Source organism: Hypomesus transpacificus, unplaced genomic scaffold (assembly GCF_021917145.1).
Source record: "Hypomesus transpacificus isolate Combined female unplaced genomic scaffold, fHypTra1 scaffold_229, whole genome shotgun sequence".
NCBI classification, from domain to species: domain Eukaryota; kingdom Metazoa; phylum Chordata; class Actinopteri; order Osmeriformes; family Osmeridae; genus Hypomesus; species Hypomesus transpacificus.
In genome coordinates this window covers 56,000-75,089 of record NW_025813764.1, presented here as the reverse complement: position 1 = coordinate 75,089, position 19,090 = coordinate 56,000, and the positions used below count along the sequence as shown (strand labels likewise).

The 19,090-nt window shown below is 52.3% G+C and overlaps 2 protein-coding genes across 6 annotated transcripts in view; one reads left to right on the top strand and one right to left on the bottom strand.

Annotated features, from left to right (window-relative positions):
- Positions 1–233: 233 nt before the first annotated feature.
- On the bottom strand, positions 234–13,488 carry mars1 (methionyl-tRNA synthetase 1). Of its 3 annotated transcripts, none has more exons than XM_047014253.1 (22): positions 13,237–13,488; positions 11,333–11,423; positions 10,872–10,950; positions 10,257–10,388; positions 10,054–10,129; positions 9,354–9,538; positions 8,872–8,981; positions 7,700–7,816; positions 7,312–7,515; positions 5,911–6,112; positions 5,578–5,652; positions 5,229–5,399; positions 4,971–5,066; positions 4,689–4,806; positions 4,251–4,464; positions 3,678–3,809; positions 3,262–3,366; positions 2,732–2,927; positions 2,101–2,172; positions 1,634–1,669; positions 1,190–1,324; positions 234–1,074 (listed from the first exon to the last, which is right to left on the bottom strand). In XM_047014253.1, exons 1-22 carry the CDS (start codon positions 13,337–13,339, stop codon positions 922–924), a joined length of 2,802 nt encoding a protein of 933 aa, XP_046870209.1. In that variant the 5' UTR covers positions 13,340–13,488; the 3' UTR covers positions 234–921. The 3 variants fall into 3 exon arrangements, with proteins under 3 accessions (XP_046870209.1, XP_046870210.1, XP_046870211.1); XM_047014254.1 differs by having other exon boundaries at positions 1,643–1,669; XM_047014255.1 differs by lacking the exon at positions 1,634–1,669.
- Positions 12,054–19,090, top strand: part of arhgap9 (Rho GTPase activating protein 9) — a 26,602-nt gene continuing 19,565 nt past the window's right edge. For 2 of the 3 annotated variants that reach the window (XM_047014258.1, XM_047014256.1), the window contains exon 1: positions 13,718–13,954. The gene's annotated coding sequence lies outside the window, so the exon portion shown is untranslated. Of the gene's footprint in view, positions 12,431–13,717; positions 13,955–19,090 lie in introns of those variants that run through there. The other variant, XM_047014257.1, reaches the window with a different exon arrangement.

Sequence of the window (19,090 nt, the reverse complement as noted above, 5' to 3'; positions counted from 1 at the left end):
TGCAGTACCCTAACACATTTACTGGTACTCACGCATGTTTCACTGTCTTAAATGTATTAAAAAAAACTGTATTTAATAACTGTAATTACCTTTCGTATGTTTAGAACTGTTATTGTAATATATTCTCACATTTACAAAAAAAAAAAAAAAAAGACAAAGAATTATAATAAAAATAAAATAAACATATTTTCTGTGTGTTGGACGTTATTTCACAGACAGAGAGAGGGGACGTGTTAAGGTCAGAATTGATGGTTTATTGTCAAGTTGAAACACAGATTCTGGCCAGGATGGCTAAGAGATAGTAGGGGATAGTTTGAAGGGAATGACAGTAGGTGAGTAGACAAGGGGTTAGGGTGCATATAAAAAAAAACAAGTAACATCATAAATTAGTGTGTGTATGAGTGACCCAGTTTGCCAGCTCTGTATGACAGCTCTGAATATTCTAACTATACTAAGAAGTTCTCCCATTGTGTGTATGTGTGTGTGTGTGTGTGTGGGGGGAGTCTGGGGGGCAGGGGGATGGGTCGATGTGTCTTCATCCAACCATTTACTTGTCTCTTTCCGGTAAAACACAGCGACGGTTACACTTAATGGTCATTAAGAACTTAATTAAGAACAATTAAGTTCTTAAAAACGTCTGAAAACATTTGTTTAAAGTAGCCCCACGACATCACTTCCCCTTTGGCAGCCCCGCCCTCCGCAGTAAGTCATCCGTATAAGACACATCACCCCTTAGGTCCTCATCTGCCTTCATCCCTCCATCATCCCTGGGTCCCTTGATTAACCCTCATCCCTTCAATTTCCCCGTCTGGAAATGTCTTAATACCACTTCGAATTAGACTAATCTGAACCTTCATTTGGTGTCCGCCTTTCACTCTGTCCCTCTGTCTGTCTGTCTGTCTGTCCCTCTGTCTGTCTGTCTCACTTCTTCCTGGTCTTCTGAGAGGGAGTGGTCCCTGGGTCCTGACCCTGGGCCTGGGCCAGCTGCTTCTTCAGCTCCAGCAGTCTGGACACCTCCGCTGTGACCAGGGCCTTGTCTGCCTTCTGGGTCTTCAGCGTTCGCACCTTGTCCCCCTGGTGCGCACACACACACACACACACGCACACGCACACAGTGAGTGAGTCACTTGGAGGGGATAATGCTGTGGAGCAGGTGCGCTGAGGGAGGTGTGTTGTGAGCCAGTCCTACCTGCTCTGCCACAGCCTGGGTCAGCTGTCTGACCAGCTCCGGGTCTGCTCCGTTCACCACGGCAACGGGTACGGGGCCTGGGGCGGAGCCTGGGCCGGGGGCGGTGCTAGGAGTGGGGCCGGAGCCCGGCTTGGTCTAGAGAAGAGAGTGTGATGTTAGCGTGCTGTGATGGGTGATATTAGAGTCTGAGAGCTCTGGTATGAATGTGTTTGATATTAAAGTAGGTTTGTTTCAAATGCACTGTATTTATTTGTTTGTGCACAACAAACAAATAAATGTAATCTATTCCACAGCAAACTTTTATCCACATGCAAGTCAGAAGTTGAGTCAATAAAAAATTAAACAAAAAATTGCCGATGTCACTCCACACGTCACACTGATGTTAGTGTGAAAAATGAACACGGATAAGTGAAGGTGGCTGCACACACACACACACACACACACCTTAGCTACCTGTGGTTTAGAGTCTTCCTCCTCTGGCTGGAGGGGCAGGGTTCAGACAGGAGGTTAGTGAGATGCACACCAGGGTGTCTGCTGACCCCACCACCACTAACCACCCAGTCCAGTTATACAACCCTATACTCAAAATGGCTTTATACTTGTGGCGAGTTACTGTATGTGAAGACATAGCCCTAACTCAACTGTGACATCCCAAACAAGGTGTTGTGTGATGTATGTGGTAGGACAAGGGACCAGCACAGCCACAAGGCTGGAACAGGTGTCACTGCTGCGTACTGGAATCAACTCTGGCAGAGTTAGGGGTGAGGTGGTCATTCATCAATATTTAAGAACCATAATAACCTTAAAACAGAAAATGTATCCCTTCCCATCCATCAATCATCCATCCTGGAGTTCCTATTATGGGATGTCTGTCTGGTTCAGTGGGGCATCTCCATGGTGACAGTACTCACCTGCTGACCTCCGAATTTCTTCTTCAGGCCTTCGATATGGTCAGCCTCCAGCTTCTGGAACAGGGGACTGACCTGGGAGGGGGAGGGGAGGTGTGTATCAGAGGTGTGCAGTGAGACAGGTGTGTATCAGAGGTGTGCGGTGAGACAGGTGTGTATCAGGTGTGCAGTGAGACAGGTGTGTATCAGGTGTGCAGTGAGACAGCTGTGCAGTGAGACAGGTGTGTATCAGGTGTGCAGTGAGACAGCTGTGCATCAGGTGTGTAGTGAGACAGGTGTACAGTGAGACAGGTGTGCACTGAGACAGGTGTGTATCAGGTGTGCAGTGAGACAGGTGTGCAGTGAGACAGGTATGTATCAGGTGTGCAGTGAGACAGGTGTGCATCAGGTCTGCAGTGAGACAGGTGTGCAGTGAGACAGGTGTGTATCAGGTGTGCAGTGAGACAGGTGTGTATCAGGTGTGCAGTGAGACAGGTGTGCAGTGAGACAGGTGTGCAGTGAGACAGGTGTGCATCAGGTGTGCAGTGAGACAGGTGTGCAGTGAGACAGGTGTGCAGTGAGACAGGTGTGCAGTGAGACAGGTGTGTATCAGGTTTGCAGTGAGACAGGTGAGTCTGGGCCGGCCGTGTCTCACCGTGCCGATGTGGTGTCCAGCAGGCAGGGAGCAGAGGAAGCTGCCCTCCCCCAGCAGCATGGCCACCTCGCAGGCAGCTGGGGCCTGCAGCTGCTCCTGAATGGTCCGGCTCACCGACGGCATGTAGGGGTGCAGCATCACCGACAGCAGGCACGCCACGTTCACCGACACACCCGTCACCGTGCCCGCTCGCTCCCTGGGGGGGGGGGGGGGAGGAAAGACAGTTACACACAGGATGATGAGAGACAGAGTGAGAGAAGAGGGAAAGAAAGATAGATTCAAGGAGAGAGGGTGAGAGGGAGACAGAGAGAGAGAGGGTGAGACAGAGAGAGAGACAGAGAGAGAGAGGGTGAGACAGAGAGAGAGACAGAGAAAGAGAGAGGGTGAGACAGAGAGAGACAGAGAGAGAGGGTGAGACAGAGAGACAGAGAGAGAGAGGGTGAGACAGAGAGACAGAGAGAGGGAGGAAGAGAGAGGGCGGGTGGGAAACAAAGAGAAAGAGAGAAAAAGAGAGAGAGACAGAGACTCACTTGTCAGCGTCTCCTCCTTTGATCTTCTTCCAGGGTTCGTTGACTTGGATGTACTGGTTACCGTGGCGAGAGATGTTGAGGATGCACTTGAGGGCATCACGGATCCTGATTGGACAATTCAAAGAGGGTGATGTCATGTGATGAGCCTGGGTCTGTGTAACAGTGTTACTGCAGGTGAGTGTGGGCAGGTGCAACAGTGTTAGTGTAACAGTGTTGGTGTAACAGTGTTGGAGTACAAGCGCAGGTGTAACAGCGCAGGTGTAACAGCGCAGGTGTAACAGCGCAGGTGTAACAGCGCAGGTGTAACAGCGCAGGTGTAACAGCACAGGTGTAACAGCACAGGTGTAACAGCACAGGTGTAACAGCACAGGTGTAACAGCGCAGGTGTACCAGGGGAGTGAGGGCTGCTGTGTCACCTGACTTTGTCCAGCAGCTGGATGTACTGTCGGAGCTCCCAGCCCACCTGCGCCAGGAGGCTCAGATCCTGCTGCTGCAGCTGCATCACAGGCACACGGCCCTCAAAGAACTTACACACAAACATCCCCGCCCTGGGGGGAGGAGAGGGGGGACAGAGAGGGGGGAGAGGGGGGAGAGAGAGGGGGGAGGGGAGGAGAGGGGGGACAGAGAGGGGGGAGGGGAGGAGAGAGAGAAGAGGGGGGAGGGGAGGAGAGGAGAGGGGGGAGAGAGAGGGGGGAGAGGGGGGAGGGGAGAGGGGGGAGGGGAGGAGAGAGAGGGGGGGAGAGGGGGGGAGAGAGAGGGGGGGAGAGAGAGGGGGGGAGAGGTGGGGGAGAGGAGGGGAGGAGAGAGAGAGAGGGGGGGAGAGAGAAGAGGGGGGAGAGAAAGGGGAGAGGGGGGAGAGAGGAGGGAGAGGATGAGAAGAGGGAGGGATGAATCACACCAGTCATTATCGTAGTGGTAGTTCTCAACCTGCCATCTGAGAGAGTTAACCACTAACTAGAGCATTATGGGAGTTGTAGTTTCCCACCTACCTGTTGATGAAGTTTCCCAGGTTGTTGAGCAGCTCAGAGTTGTTCTTCAGGGCCATGTCGGCCCAGGAGAAGGCGGAGTCCTGGCCCTCGGGACGCAGGTAGAGCAGGTAGAAGCGCCACACGTCCGACGGGATGCCCGTGTCCTGCGCCATGTCCCCAAACACGCCCACACCGCGACTCTTGGAGAACTTGGTGTCCTCGTAGTTCAGGTACTCTGAGGGAGGGAGGAAGGGAGAGAGAGGGTGAGGAATACAGGAGGAGTTAGAGAGACAAAAGAGAGACGATTCATTTAAATTCATACTATAAAGTGAAATTGGGTGTAACCAAATTAGTGTATGTATTTGTGAGTGTGGGTGTGTATGTCAATGTGTGTGTGTGTGCGTGGCTGTATGTACATGTGTATGCAAGTATGTGTACGGTGTGTGTGTGTGTGCGTACCCGTGGCGATGAGGTTGTTGACCAGCGTGTAGTTATCCTGGGCGCCCAGCAGAGAGCAGGGGAACACCACACTGTGAAAAGGCACGTTGTCTTTGGCCATGAAGTTATACAGCTCCACCTGGTGGTCGGGACAGGAACAACACGATGACTTCACCTCGCCACCATGAGATCATCTCTCAGGAGGTTTATATATATATCCTTTATATATAATGATATATATCCTGTACAGCATGTTGTTTTATAACGTGAGGGTTAACATGGAAGGAGGATGAGTCACTGCACCTGCTTAGGGTTCTTCCACCACCTCTCCCATTGGTCGGTGTAGTTGGCCGTGATGGACAGGTAGCCAATGGGAGCGTCGAACCACACGTAGAACACCTGCGGTAGAAACAGGCGTGTTCAGAGTCCAACCCTCCGTGTGTGTGTGTGTGTGTGTGCCTTGTCAGAGTATTCTGGGTGGGGTACAGGCATGTGAGTGTGTGTGTGCCTTGTCAGAGTACTCTGAGTGGGGTACAGGCGTGTGTGTGTGTGTGTGTGTACCTTGTCAGAGAAGTCTGGGTGTGGTACAGGCGTGCCCCAGCGCAGGTCTCTGGTGATGCAGCGAGGCTTCAGACCGTCCCTCAGCCAGGACCGGGTGATCTGCTTGGCGTTGGCCGTCCAATCACCTGCTGCCGTCGAGCCCTGCAGCCACGCCTCCAGCTCACTCTCCAACTGAGAGAGAGAGAGACAGAGAGACAGAGAGAGAGAGAGAGAAAGATAGAGAGAGACAAAGACACAGAGAGAGAGAGAGAGAGAGAGGGAGAGAGAGAGAGAAGGTCTAGCTGTGTGTGTGTATCATGGGGAATCCAGGATGTGTGTGTGTGTGTGTGCCATGGCTGGGTGTGTATACCTTGGGTAGGTCCAGGAACAGATGTTTTGAGGAGCGGATGACAGGAGTCTCTTTGCAGACTTTACACTGGGGGTCCTGGGGAGACACACACACACACACACGCAGCAGGTGAGGACAATCCATCACCTCCATCGCTCCTTCTGACACCCCCCCCCCCCCCCCTGTAGGTCACCTGACACTGGCACACTACAGGCATTCTACAGAATCCTGGAGGTGGTTTAATGATAGGTTGTAGAGACCATAAGCTAGGTCATAGACACTGGAGGCTAGATTCTACAGGCTGGGGGTCAGAGGTCAGGTTCTACAGGCTGGGGGTGGAGGCTGGAGGCTAACCTTGAGCTCCACGGCGTTGATGAGTCGTCCGCACTTGTCGCACTGGTCCCCGCGGGCCTCTGGGTAGCTGCAGTGAGGACATGCCCCCTCCACGAAGCGGTCGGCCAGGAAACGCTGGCAGCTCTGGCAGCGGAGCTGCTCCACCGTGTCCTCCAGGAGGAAGCCCCTCTCGTGCAGGCGCCAGAAGATGTTCTGGGCCACCCTGACAGGAGAGGGGGGCAGGGGGGGCAGGGGGAGAGGAGGGGCAGGAGGAGAGGAGGGGCAGGAGGAGAGGAGGGGCAGGGGGAGAGGAGGGGCAGTGGGAGAGGAGGGGCAGGGGGGGCAGGGGGAGAGGAGGGGCAGTAGGAGAGGAGGGGCAGGGGGGGCAGGGGGAGAGGAGGGGCAGGGGGAGAGGAGGGGCAGGGGGGGCAGGGGGAGAGGAGGGGCAGGGGGAGAGGAGGAGCAGGGGGAGAGTAGGGGCAGGGGGAGAGGAGGGGCAGGGGGAGAGGAGGGGCAGGAGGAGAGGAGGGGCAGGGGGAGAGGAGGGGCAGGGGGAGAGGAGGGGCAGGGGGGGCAGTGGGAGAGGAGGGGCAGGGGGAGAGGAGGGGCAGGGGGGGCAGGGGGAGAGGAGGGGCAGGGGGGGCAGGAGGAGAGGAGGGGCAGGGGGGGCAGGGGGAGAGGAGGGGCAGGGGGAGAGGAGGGGCAGGGGGAGAGGAGGGGCAGGGGGGGCAGGGGGAGAGGAGGGGCAGGAGGAGAGGAGGGGCAGGGGGGGCAGGGGGAGAGGAGGGGCAGGGGGAGAGGAGGGGCAGGAGGAGAGGAGGGGCAGGGGGGGCAGGGGAGAGGAGGGGCAGTGGGAGAGGAGGAGTTTGTCAACAGAATGTGACGTTGTCCGTCTTGGGGTGTGAGGTCCTCAGTTATCTCTCTAGAGAGCCTCAGTTATCTCTCTAGAGAGCCTCAGTTATATATCTATAGAGCCTCAGTTATCTATCTAGAGAGCCTTAGTTATCTCTCTAGAGGTCCTCAGTTATCTATCTAGAGAGCCTCAGTTATCTATCTAGAGCCTCAGTTATCTCTCTAGAGGTCCTCAGTTATCTATCTAGAGAGCCTCAGTTATCTATCTAGATAGCCTCAGTTATCTCTCTAGAGAGCCTCAGTTATCTCTCTAGAGGTCCTCAGTTATCTATCTAGAGAGCCTCAGTTATTTATCTAGAGAGCCTCAGTTATCTCTCTACAGGTCCTCAGTTATCTATCTATAGAGCCTCAGTTATCTCTCTAGAGGTCCTTAACTGATCCTGGTGTGTGTGGTCGTTAGTTATCTATTTATAGGTCCTCAGTTATCTATCTAGAGATCCTTAGTTATCTATCTAGAGGTCCTATACTGATCCAGGTGTGTGTGGTCCAGGTGAGTGGGGTTGTTCTTACTCCGTCTGCTTGTCTGTAGTGGTGCGGCCGAAGTAGTCGAAGTCGATCTGGAACCAGCTGTAGATGCTGGCATGGACGGCGTGGTACTTGTCACAGATCTGCTGCGGCGTCAGGCCCTCCTCGCGGGCCTTGTTCTCCGTGGCCGTGCCGTACTCGTCAGTCCCACACACGTAGAGCACGTTCCAGCCCCGCAGACGACCGTACCTGGGGGGGGGGGGGGGTGAGAGGAGTTGAAGTTCCTTGCCTGGAGGGCAGTAAAGGAGAACAAAGACAAGTGGAGAAGAAAGGAGAAGAGAGAAGGACTGGAGGAGTGGGGAGGAGAGAGGAGAGAGGAGTGGGGAGGAGAGAGGAGTGGGGAGGAAAGGAGGAGACAGGAGAGGAGCAGTACCTGGCGAACACGTCAGCACTGAGGACACAGCCTATGATGTTTCCCAGGTGAGGAACGTTGTTGACGTATGGCAAGGCACTAGTCAGCAGGACATTCCTCTTCCCCTCCTGAGGCAGACTGGGACACACACACACACGCATACCGTGTCAGGCAAGTTAGCAAGGGCTAGGGTTAGCAAGTGTGTGTCATGTAGAATGTCTTATTTCCACAGATGTTCTAATCCGAAGAAAGGGTGCTGTCTGGGTGAGGGGGCAGGGCCTACACAGGGTGCTGTCTGGGTGAGGGGGCAGGGCCTACACAGGGTGCTGTCTGGATGAGGGGGCGGGGCCTACATAGGGTGCTGTCTGGGTGAGGGGGCGGGGCCTACACAGGGTGCTGTCTGGGTGAGGGGGCAGGGCCTACATAGGGTGCTGTCTGGGTGAGGGGGCGGGGCCTACACAGGGTGCTGTCTGGGTGAGGGGGCAGGGCCTACATAGGGTGCTGTCTGGGTGAGGGGGCAGGGCCTACACAGGGTGCTGTCTGGGTGAGGGGGCAGGGCCTACATAGGGTGCTGTCTGGGTGAGGGGGCAGGGCCTACACAGGGTGCTGTCTGGGTGAGGGGGCAGGGCCTACATAGGGTGCTGCCTGGGTGAGGGGGCAGGGCCTACACAGGGTGCTGTCTGGGTGAGGGGGCAGGGCCTACATAGGGTGCTGCCTGGGTGAGGGGGCAGGGCCTACACAGGGTGCTGTGTGGGTGAGGGGGCAGGGCCTACACAGGGTGCTGTCTGGGTGAGGGGGCAGGGCCTACATAGGGTGCTGCCTGGGTGAGGGGGCAGGGCCTACACAGGGTGCTGTGTGGGTGAGGGGGCAGGGCCTACACAGGGTGCTGTCTGGGTGAGGGGGCGGGGCCTACATAGGGTGCTGTCTGGGTGAGGGGGCGGGGCCTACATAGGGTGCTGTCTGGGTGAGGGGGCGGGGCCTACATAGGGTGCTGTCTGGGTGAGGGGGCGGGGCCTACACAGGGTGCTGTCTGGGTGAGGGGGCAGGGCCTACACAGGGTGCTGTCTGGGTGAGGGGGCAGGGCCTACATAGGGTGCTGTCTGGCTGAGGGGGCAGGGCCTACACAGGGTGCTGTCTGGGTGAGGGGGCAGGGCCTACATAGGGTGCTGTCTGGGTGAGGGGGCAGGGCCTACACAGGGTGCTGTCTGGGTGAAGGGGCAGGGGAGCCCTCCAAGCCTCTGCTCCAGGTCTGGGCTGCTGTTTGCAGCTCCTCCTCAGAGATCACACGCTGACCCTCCTCCTCCTGGGGAGAGGAACACACACACTAGTCAGTAAACACACACACACACACACACACACACACACTGGTCAGTAAACACACACACACATACCAGTCAGTAAACACACACACACACTAGTCAGTAAACACACACACACACACACTAGTCAGTAAACACACACACACACACAAGTCAGTAAACACACACACACACACACAAGTCAGTAAACACACGCACACACACACACACACACACACACACACACTAGTCAGTAAACACACACACACCAGTCAGTAAAGACACACAACACACACTAATCAGTAACACGACACACACACCAGTCAGTCAACGCACCAGTGGAGTCTTACTTCAGGGTTAAGGCAAGACAGTCTCACCTCTGGCGGGCTGTTGCAAGGCTGCATGTCTCTGTGCTGGCTCTGTGGGGCAGGCTGTTTCTGCAGGTATCCCTTCAGGGCCTCCAGCCCCCGTCCCTGCAGCACCTTGCGGGCGGCAGCCTTGCACGCCTGCAGCGCCCCCACGCGCTCGAACCAGCCCTGCACGCTCTTCAGCCCCTGCAACACTGTGGACCCCAGCACACGTCAACAACCGGGGTCCTGACCCCACTTTTACCCCACCCGGGGTCCTGACACTTTCAATACAAGAGTCTGCCACGGTAATAACATGTGGATGTGCTCTTACAAACACAGGGTCAGTAGCTAGATAGGGTATGAGGTATCCTTAGTTTGGAAAGTATTTTGTAATATTATTTTAATTAGAAACACAATTGTTTATTTATTTTGACTAAACCTCCCAGCACTACGATGTAGGCCTCTGATAGAATGTCTCTGCACAGCTCTGCTGCCAGCACTGTAGTCTGCATGGGTGTTTGTGTTTACTTTGAATAGATTAATACAGTTATTAAAACACAGATCAATACACATGCAAGAGATGGAGAGAGAGATGGAGAGAGAGAGAGCTGGACAGAGAGAGAGATCAAAAGAGAGATGGAGAGGGAAAGAGAGGCAGCGAATCAGAGATGGAGACAGAAAGAAAGAGAGAGAGACAACAGCGTTAAATGAGGGTTGGATGAGTCACCTTGCGCCAGGCTGGGTTCAGACAGGACAGGGTAGAGAGCAGCCCAGAGGACGATGTCAGCTACAGAAACAGCCTCCTGCAACACAGTACAGCTATCAATACTGCCCAGTCTGAACACACACACACACACACACACACACACACACAGTACAGCTATCAATACAGCCCAGTCTGAACACACACACACAGAGCTGCGGACATACGGATGTCAGGAACGGGGCAGTCCTCTTGCTCAGGCTCTGGTTCAGGAAGTGGAGAGGAGCCTGGAGGGCGCTTGAGGCCTCTGCTGCCTTTCCCTGCAGCACCACCTGGTGGAGGGCAAGCTGTAGTGCAGGCTGCAGACACAGGGTTACACCAGGTTATCCTTGTTACAGTTCAGAATTACTTTTCATTCAAAACAACACACACGCCGTGCTGGTGCATATAGAAAGTACAGAAGGCAAGTACTCATCCCCTGAGCTATATCCATCCCTGAACGTGTATGTATGTATCTAAATACTAGATAGACTTACACTATTATACTGTACTAAATGCTACATACAATATGCTACTTGCTAGATCATACATGTCAATTGTTCCATGATGTTTGCTTCATGATACATGCCAGGTAGGTCCTACTAGACTTTGTTTTTTGTGGGGGAAGATATATTTTTGGTGGCTTTTCTGGAGAGGACAGGAAATGTAAAAGAAGAGAGAGAAGGGATGATATGCGGTAAAGGGCCTGGGTTGGATTCAAACTATTCTGCATTAGCCCGGTGAGCCCCCGGTGAGCCCCCCCGGTGAGCCCCCCCGGGGCTCCTGGGTACCAGGTGTCGTACCTGTAGCTCAGTGGCCTCCCATTCCAGCCACTGGTTACTGAGCCCACTGGCCTCCTGACCTCTCAGCTCAAACAGGTACCTGGGGGGTCACACATGAGGACATTAGCAACAGCACACTCCTCTCACATGCACACCTCTCACACACACACACCCCTCTCTCTCACACACACACACACACACACACCCCTCACACACTGTTCTGTTCCCTCCTATGCTGTTTCCCCACAATTCCCACCTACACCCCCATAATTACAACAGAATAAAATAATTATAATAATACTCCAATGGAACATCTACAAGGAGGAAAGAGAGAGAAGGAGAGAGAAGGAGAGAGAAGGAGAGAGAGAGAGAGAGGAGATAATAGGAGACTGTCCTGTGAAGGGGTAGGTAGATAGAAAGGTAGGTAGATAGTTGGGTGGGTAGATAGATGGGTGGGTCAGTAGGGTACGGTAGGTACTGACTGGCAGATGGTGTTTGGGCTGAAGAGGAGGGTTCCGCTGGGCAGTGCCAGGGCTGGCAGGGTAGGACGACTCAGGAAGGGAACCACTCTCTCTGCACAGGAAACGCATCACACGTCAGGGACACACAGGAAACGCATCAGACACATACGTGTCCTCACGGACTCACAATCACACACACAGCATTTATACGTCAAAGGTTTTGGACCAAAAAATTCATCTGGATTTACTTCCGCTTAATATATAATGAAAAATTCACCAATATTAATCAGAATCAAGACCAGGATTGATGAGTTAAGCCATTGTAACCCAAATTAATATCAGTTACACTTGGAGGACGTGGGCACATCTGTCTCCAGGGCAACCGCTAAGGAGTAGAGAACAGAGCTCAGAGTTACGCTTCAGTCTTCCTAATCTGAAGATGATCACTGGGAAATCTGATGAAAGGAGGATTTGTAATCCATACCATGAAGATGAAAAAGGAGATGACTCACGAGACTGGGAGCCTTGGTTCAACGGGAGCTGTGTGCGTGTCCTATCTTTAGGTGTTCGAACAGTAGACACACTGCTGTATTGTATTTGTGTGTGTGTGCATGTCTATACTTATGTGCACATTTGAGAGGGTATTTGTTATTGTTTGCACTGTGTTTGTGTGCACCAGTGGCAGATCTAAGGGGTGGCAAGGGGTGGCAGCTGCCAGCCAATAAAAAATACTGCCACCCCAATCTTCCCATGGAAAAATATCATTTGTACAATACAGAACAATTCAATAAATAATATTAATATTAGTGTTTAATTGAAACTTCAATGTTGTTGCCTAATTTTGAGTTTAGATTTGCCTCCAGGAGGCCACCCAACAACTTATTTCTGCCACCCCATTGCCACCCCGAATGAAAATCTCTAGATCCGCCCCTGGTGTGCACGTGTGCGTGTATTTCCACATGCTCACATCCCTGCGTCATGCGTGTCCCATGCATTGTGCCCACGTGCCTGACAGTGCACTGTCCGTCGGCGTGCTGAGCGTCACGAGGATCTCACAGACAGAAAGTTCATCTCTTAGAGACAATCAACTCGGCCATGAAACCGCTGGCTGCGTCTAAGGTATTATCATCCTCTAAACAAGTGACATGACCCTCCAGCACTTAGCCATTCACCCGCCTCGGTAGTTTGTGTTAGATGACCAGAATACTCCCGTATTGTGAGTGCTTGGCAGTGCAATGTCACTAGTAGTGGGTGGAGTGCTGGTCTGGGATAAACAGCGTTATAGATAGTAGCGTAGCTTTAGTGGCTAGCTGAATTCGTCCACGGTGCAATATGTTTCAAAAGCACAAGTTAATGCTAAAATGCTGGATTATCTTTGCGTTGTCACTGACTGAACGAGGTCGCCTTACTACAGCTGTCATTCTATGGGTTTACCCCGAGGAAGAACACCTGTAAAGAAATGTACCCACATAACCGTCAATGTTAGTTGTACCATTTGTGTGTCGCTGATTTAGCTACAGATAGATGGTAAGCTTTCTGAAAGACACGTAAACCAAAGACACAGTGACACACTAACCTAAAATATTTAGAGTGCTCATGTATCTTTGCTAAACCTACTGGATGTGTGAAAGCAGAGTTTACAGAGTTCAACACCCTGAGCCGCATAGCTAGAACTAGCTGTAATATTTCAGCCCCAAATTGTGATTGGAAAGCATGGATTGTACCTAGCTAGTCAACAGCTGTTGTTGTCAGTAATCTCTTGAAATAAAATACCTTGTTATATGGCTAGGAAGCTGGGTCTGCTACGGGAAATGATCGTTAACAGGCAGTCTTGGCATGAATAATCTAGAGATACAGATCTTGAAAATGTTTAGGAACATTAGCTAGCAAGTTAGCTAGATAGCATTGCATCCAAATCCGCTTACCTTCGTGGCTAACATGCTGAACGTTACATTGTACTCCAGTAAGTTCTAACACTGCTAACACCTTGACACAATGTGGGTTACCGTCGCTTACGAACAGGTTCATCTAGTCGCTCGTACGTAACTAAACTGGTACTGTGTTACGGAGAGATGACTCGTAGTTGAGATGTAAAAATTGGAAGTATGATTGAAAACATGTAACTTTGCCGGTGACGGTTTGATCGCTCCACGCAATGCTTTCAATGTGGCTGAGGCAACCACTGTACAATTGAAAATGGCGCCTGTTGTAGTTTTTCAAAGCGCACTAGCTCCTGTTCCACAATAAAATCCGTCAGTGTGATGGACTACATCCCCCGTTGGTGTTGCAGTTTCCTAAAACAAACCGGCGTTGTGCTTCCTGCGCTAAAATGATTGGTTTGTGTAAAACCATATGTAAACCAATCAATGTTCCGTATGTGTTTTTTTATTATTTTCTTTACGAGTCCTTTCTCAGAGCAAGTTAAGTTGATTTCTACTTGAATGCAAGCACCTGTATGGAACCGCACTTTAGGAGAGGCGCACTTGTTTCAGTTGGCATGTAGGGTCCCTAACGCAAGCGTGGATCAAACGGAAAAGCGCATCTCGCAGCGTTTTTCCAATCTGAGGACCTTAACCGTCGAGGGCATCAATTCTCTTGCGTGAAAATAGCTTACATGGCTTTCACCGATCCTTGGTCCTGAAGGTGAGATTACAGCAATTTAAATAACCTTGTCATACGGAGTAGGCCTAGATGTTTTCCCCGTCCAAAATAAAACTAATGAAATATACATTTGTTCAAAGTTGTAACCTAATAATCAGTGTACGACAGGACGGAGTAGATTTGTGCACATAGCCTACATATTGAGAGGGAAAATTCACGCCAGTAATATTATATTAATACGTTATTGGAATACTTTGACAAGAAATATACACCCGGCCAGTGTGCAACTCTTGATATTGCCTGTTGAGCAGCAGGTGTTGGCGCATGCACGCAAAATGGGATGTTTTCTGGGACGGTTCGTAATGTTCAGTTTTAGTTGTAATGTAGTTGACAGTTGTCGTCACCGTAGACATGTCCTAAACGCCATCTATTTAAATCACAGCCAATTTAATGCATTAAGTAGCCAAGTTATGTTATAGACCCATAAAATTATATAATTGTCATCAAGCAATCATTTGTGATAGTTTAATGTAATTCAATAGGCGATTCGTTTTTGTGTCAAGGTATACCAGAGTGCTTGGCTCATGCCGACTGCGAAGACGGAACATCACATTTTTTATTTCAAAGTCAAACGGTGACAACTGAACAGGATTTACAATCAGTTGGTGGTTTTGGGTGAGCAGGCTCCACACTCTGCACTCTTAAAGACGCGGTGGTTTAGTGGTCGATTTCGTCACCAACACCTTAGTCCTCACTTCCATCACTTGGGTCGAGTTTCGTTAACCAAAGTAGCATTCATTTCTGGTTAGAACAATGAGAACTCGTCTGTGACTCGATGCGGGTTGTTCAACTGCTGAGAGCGTGCTCAGAGTTTGAGGCACTTTAAAACCGTTTATAGCCGAAACCGTTTAGTCCCTGTATTTTAATATCAGTCAAATGTAGGCTTCCTCTCTCAAATAAAGTTTCTCTGATGGGCGATTGAAAAATATGGGTCTGATGGTACATACCAATCCTTACTTGATAAGGCTAGATGACTCAAAGACCTCTTTGTTTCAGTGGAACATTTACATATTTTACTCACGCATACTTTGACTAAGCTACGTTTACTCTGCATATAATGGACTGTTGGAACTGCCAGGGTTGGAGTCTAAGGATCAATTTGAGGCATTTCAATACTCCTGTTTCATAACCTTCCAAAACAAAGCTGGCATTTCCCCCCGTAGGTCCAGCCGCCTGCATGAGCTCATGGCCGCTTGAGCCATGAAAGATTACAGCGCTGAAATAGTTGCACTGATTAGAAACTGTCTGCCTTGTGTATAAAATCAGTGGTAGGCCATTAGACTGCATGTCAAGAGGTCACAGGTTCAAATACCCAATGTGTACATTGCTTTGGATAGAAGCATCCTCTGAACCAACACATGATGGTTATTATTATTATTATGATGACGATAACAGTGGAAGGTTCTATCCCGGTCATTCACTCCTGGGTCAGCGGGGCGGTCACGAGGAGAGAGGCGTATGCGGTGTAAGTCCACTGGAGTTTAGAGAGGATTACACTATTTTATATTATATTTAGATATTGGTCCACGTAGGGCATAATGCTTGCAATGGTTATGTATGTGAAAGTTAGTGTACGTGCTCAAGTGTGTGTGTTTGTGTGTGTGCGTGTGTGTGTGTCAGAAATTAGGGAGTCAGATGGCTGAGCGGTTAGGGAATCGGGCTAGTAATCAGAAGGTCACTGGTTCGATTCCCGGCTGTGCCAAATTACGTTGTGTCCTTGGGCAAGGCACTTCACCCTACTTGGTGAACAGGGACATTCCCTGTACAGTAAGTTGCTCTGGATAAGAGCGTGTGTGTGTGTTGTCGATGGTGGGAGTGTCTGAAGCAAAGACCCTCTGACAGGAGAGGGAGCAGCACAGGCACAGGATCCTCTGATCTGCTCTCTGCTCTCTGCCCTGACTCAGACCAGGACTCCTCTGATCTGCTCTCTGCCCTGACTCAGACCAGGACTCCTCTGATCTGCTCTCTGCCCTGACTCAGACCAGGACTCCTCTGATCTGCTCTCTGCCCTGACTCAGACCAGGACTCCTCTGATCTGCTCTCTGCCCTGACTCAGACCAGGACTCCTCTGATCTGCTCTCTGCCCTGACTCAGACCAGGACTCCTCTCCCACCTCCTCTCTGACCTCCTCCCCCCCCCCCCCCCCCCCACCTCCTGCTCTACTATGACAGATGGTTAAACATCAGGCAACTGATGCGAAATTGTCACAGTCGTGTTTTAGGTACTGAGAAGCACTCTAAACTGTCCCTGGACAGCATGAAATCTCTCTCTTTTTTTTCTGTCTCATTGTTTCTGTCTGCCTGTCTCTCTATTTCTTTTCCGTCTCTCTCTGCCTGTCTGCCTGTCTCTCTATTTCTTTTCCGTCTCTCTCTGCCTGTCTGATTGTCTCTCCTTTAATGCCAGTATCTTTGTTTATCCTACTGTTGTCTCGTTCTCTCTGTGTTACTGTCTCCGGTTGAGGTATGTGTGTTTCTGCCTCCGCCGTCCCTGTGGAGGTTTTGATGCACGTCCCCCAGCAGCACCCTCCCAGGCCCCAGCAGCACCCTCCCAGCCCCCAGCAGCACCCTCCCAGGCTGCACGTCCCCCAGCAGCACCCTCCCAGGCTGCACGTCCCCCAGCAGCACCCTCCCAGCCCCCAGCAGCACCCTCCCAGCCCCCAGCAGCACCCTCCCAGCCCCCAGCAGCACCCTCCCAGCCCCCAGCAGCACCCTCCCAGGCTGCACGTCCCCCAGCAGCACCCTCCCAGCCCCCAGCAGCACCCTCCCAGGCTGCCAGCCCCCAGCAGCACCCTCCCAGGCTGCACGTCCCCCAGCAGCACCCTCCCAGGCTGCACGTCCCCCAGCAGCACCCTCCCAGGCTGCAGGGAGCTGGAAGTGGGCCTGTCCTGATCGCTAGTGACAGCACATTATCACCCTGCTAGATCAATGATCCCCCTGCTCTCTACCACCAACATCAATGAGCTGCAGCTCGCCTCTGGCCTGGCCTCACTGCTGCCTCATCCTGGCTTCACCCCAGCCTCAGATCAGCCTCTCCCTAGCCTCCGGCCCAGCCTCTCCCCAGCCTCTAAGTCAGCCTTTCCCCACCCTTTTAGCCCATCCTCACCCCTAACTGTAGACCAGTCGGAACCCAGCCTCACTCCAACCTCACCCCGGCCCCACCTCACAACCAGGCCTTTCTCTACATCTAACCAGGACCAGTCTCACAAAGCTTCTCTCTTGTCATATCCTCCTTCTCTCTCACTTTACAGAACTACTCAGAAATGCAAAGTTCCAGCAATGTTTCAGTACTAGACGCAGGGTTAGGGCTAAACCAAGGCTACACATTCCAAAGGGAGGCGTAGAGTGAGGCTGAGGGAAGGAGGTGGAGAAAGAGGGAGCTACTCTAATGCTAGCTCTGTAGTTCTAGCTGATCTGAACATGGATCAATGACTGGATCAATGAGACATGCTGAGCCAGGCTGTGACTTGCACGCTAACTGGTGTAGGAGGCAGGGGAGGAGGGGGGGGTGGGGAGGGGGAGAGGAAGGTAGGTTGTTAGGGGGTGGGAAGAGGCGGGTAAGGTAAGGGGGTAGGAGGGTGGTGGTGTAGGAGGGTAGCAGGGATGGATGGATAGAGGATTAAGGGAGGGAAGGTTTGAGGAATGGATGCAGGGAGAGATGGTGGGATGGAGGGAGTAATGGATGAGGGAGGGAAGGAGGGGTGGAGGGAGTAATGGATGAGGGAGGGAAGGAGGGGTGGAGGGTCGGTGGGGGTTCAGTCAGTTGATCCAGGATCAGTCAAGTGGGATTAAGAATGAGATTGCGTGAGTGTGTGTGTGTGTGTGTGTGTGGTCAGGCGTGTACAGCATTGATGCGTTGGTGAGATCTCTACTCTTCTCTCCATCCTCTTCTCTCTGGTCCTCTAATCTCCAGCCTTAGCTTGGCTATCCTCCTCTGTCTCCTTCTCCTCTCCCTCCCCTCGCCCCTCTCCTCCTCCCCCTCTTCTCGCCCCTTTCCTCTTCCTCCTCTTCTCGCTCCTCTCCTCCTCTCACTCCCCTCACCCCTCCCCTCACCCCTCTCCTCCTCTCCCTCTCCCCTCACCTCACCCCTCTCTCGCCCCTCTCCTCCTCCCCCTCTCCTCCTCCCCCTCCTCCTCCCTGGTCTCTAGGTGTCTTATCTTAATGACAAACTGGGTTAAGACTGGACAGATGGACTGCTCGGGGAGGATCCCTGACTGAAGGCCTAACCCTGCCTCCCCCCTCCTCACCCCTGACTCCACCTGCCTCCCCCCTCCTCACCCCTGACTCCACCTGCCTCACCCCTAACTCACCCGGACCCCACTCCACCTCAACCCTAACTCACCCCTGACTTACCCTGACGCCTGGGGTGCCAGGGAGAGAGTGAGAGAGCGCAAAAAAGAGACAGATAGCAAAAGCGACAGAGACAAAAAACTAGACCGAGTCAGCAGACGGAGAGAGCACCAGCTAGATACTCGTCTTCTCTTTCTCCCTTCATAGCAGGCATGCAGTCCGCTCGACTGCAGATTCTCAGATACACGACTGAAAAGATAAAAAGCCTCCTTAGCTCAGGGTTACAATCTTCCTCTGTCTATGGGGCTCTATTTCTCTCTCTCTCTCTTGCTCTGTTTGTCTCTCTCTCTCTGCCTCTCTCTCTCTCCGCTCTCTCCCTGTCTCTCTCTCTCTCTGTCTCTCTCTCTCCACTCTCTCGCCCCATCTCTCTCTCTTCTTCTCTCCCTCTTAGTTTGTGTGTTTGTCCTGCCACCATATGGCTCTCTCTTTCTGTTTGGGTCGTCGGGGCAACAGAGCCAGAGTCCCACAGTACTGATGGAGCCGCCCCCCCGCCTGCCCCCCCCCCCCCCCCCCACCCCCCGCCCAGGGCAGTGTGCTCCTGCCAGTCCGCCTGTCCTAGTTAGCCGTCTCTCCTCTGTCAGCCTGCTGTCCTCTCACAGACTAGCTGTCATGGCCGCCCACTCTCAGATACTGGGCTTTTCATCCCGGGACATGTGAGGGAAGCCTGTTTTTCTGTATGCAGAGACATGGACAGGGCCAATGTGAATTCATCTGACTTACAATGAGAGGGGCATGAGTCAGAGATCCTGATTCTGTCATTGTTCTGTTTTTT

Bases quoted from the DNA above. Each gene is read 5' to 3' on its own strand.
- mars1 (XM_047014253.1), bottom strand. From the start codon at position 13,339: ATGAACCTGTTCGTAAGCGACGGTAACCCACATTGTGTCAAGGTGTTA. The intron at 9,539-10,053 runs GTGACTCATCCA...TGGGGTCCACAG, and splicing joins TGAACCCAGCCTGGCGCAAG to TGTTGCAGGGGCTGAAGAGC. The intron at 5,067-5,228 runs GTACACACACAC...TTTCTACCGCAG, and splicing joins ACCCAGACTTCTCTGACAAG to GTGTTCTACGTGTGGTTCGA.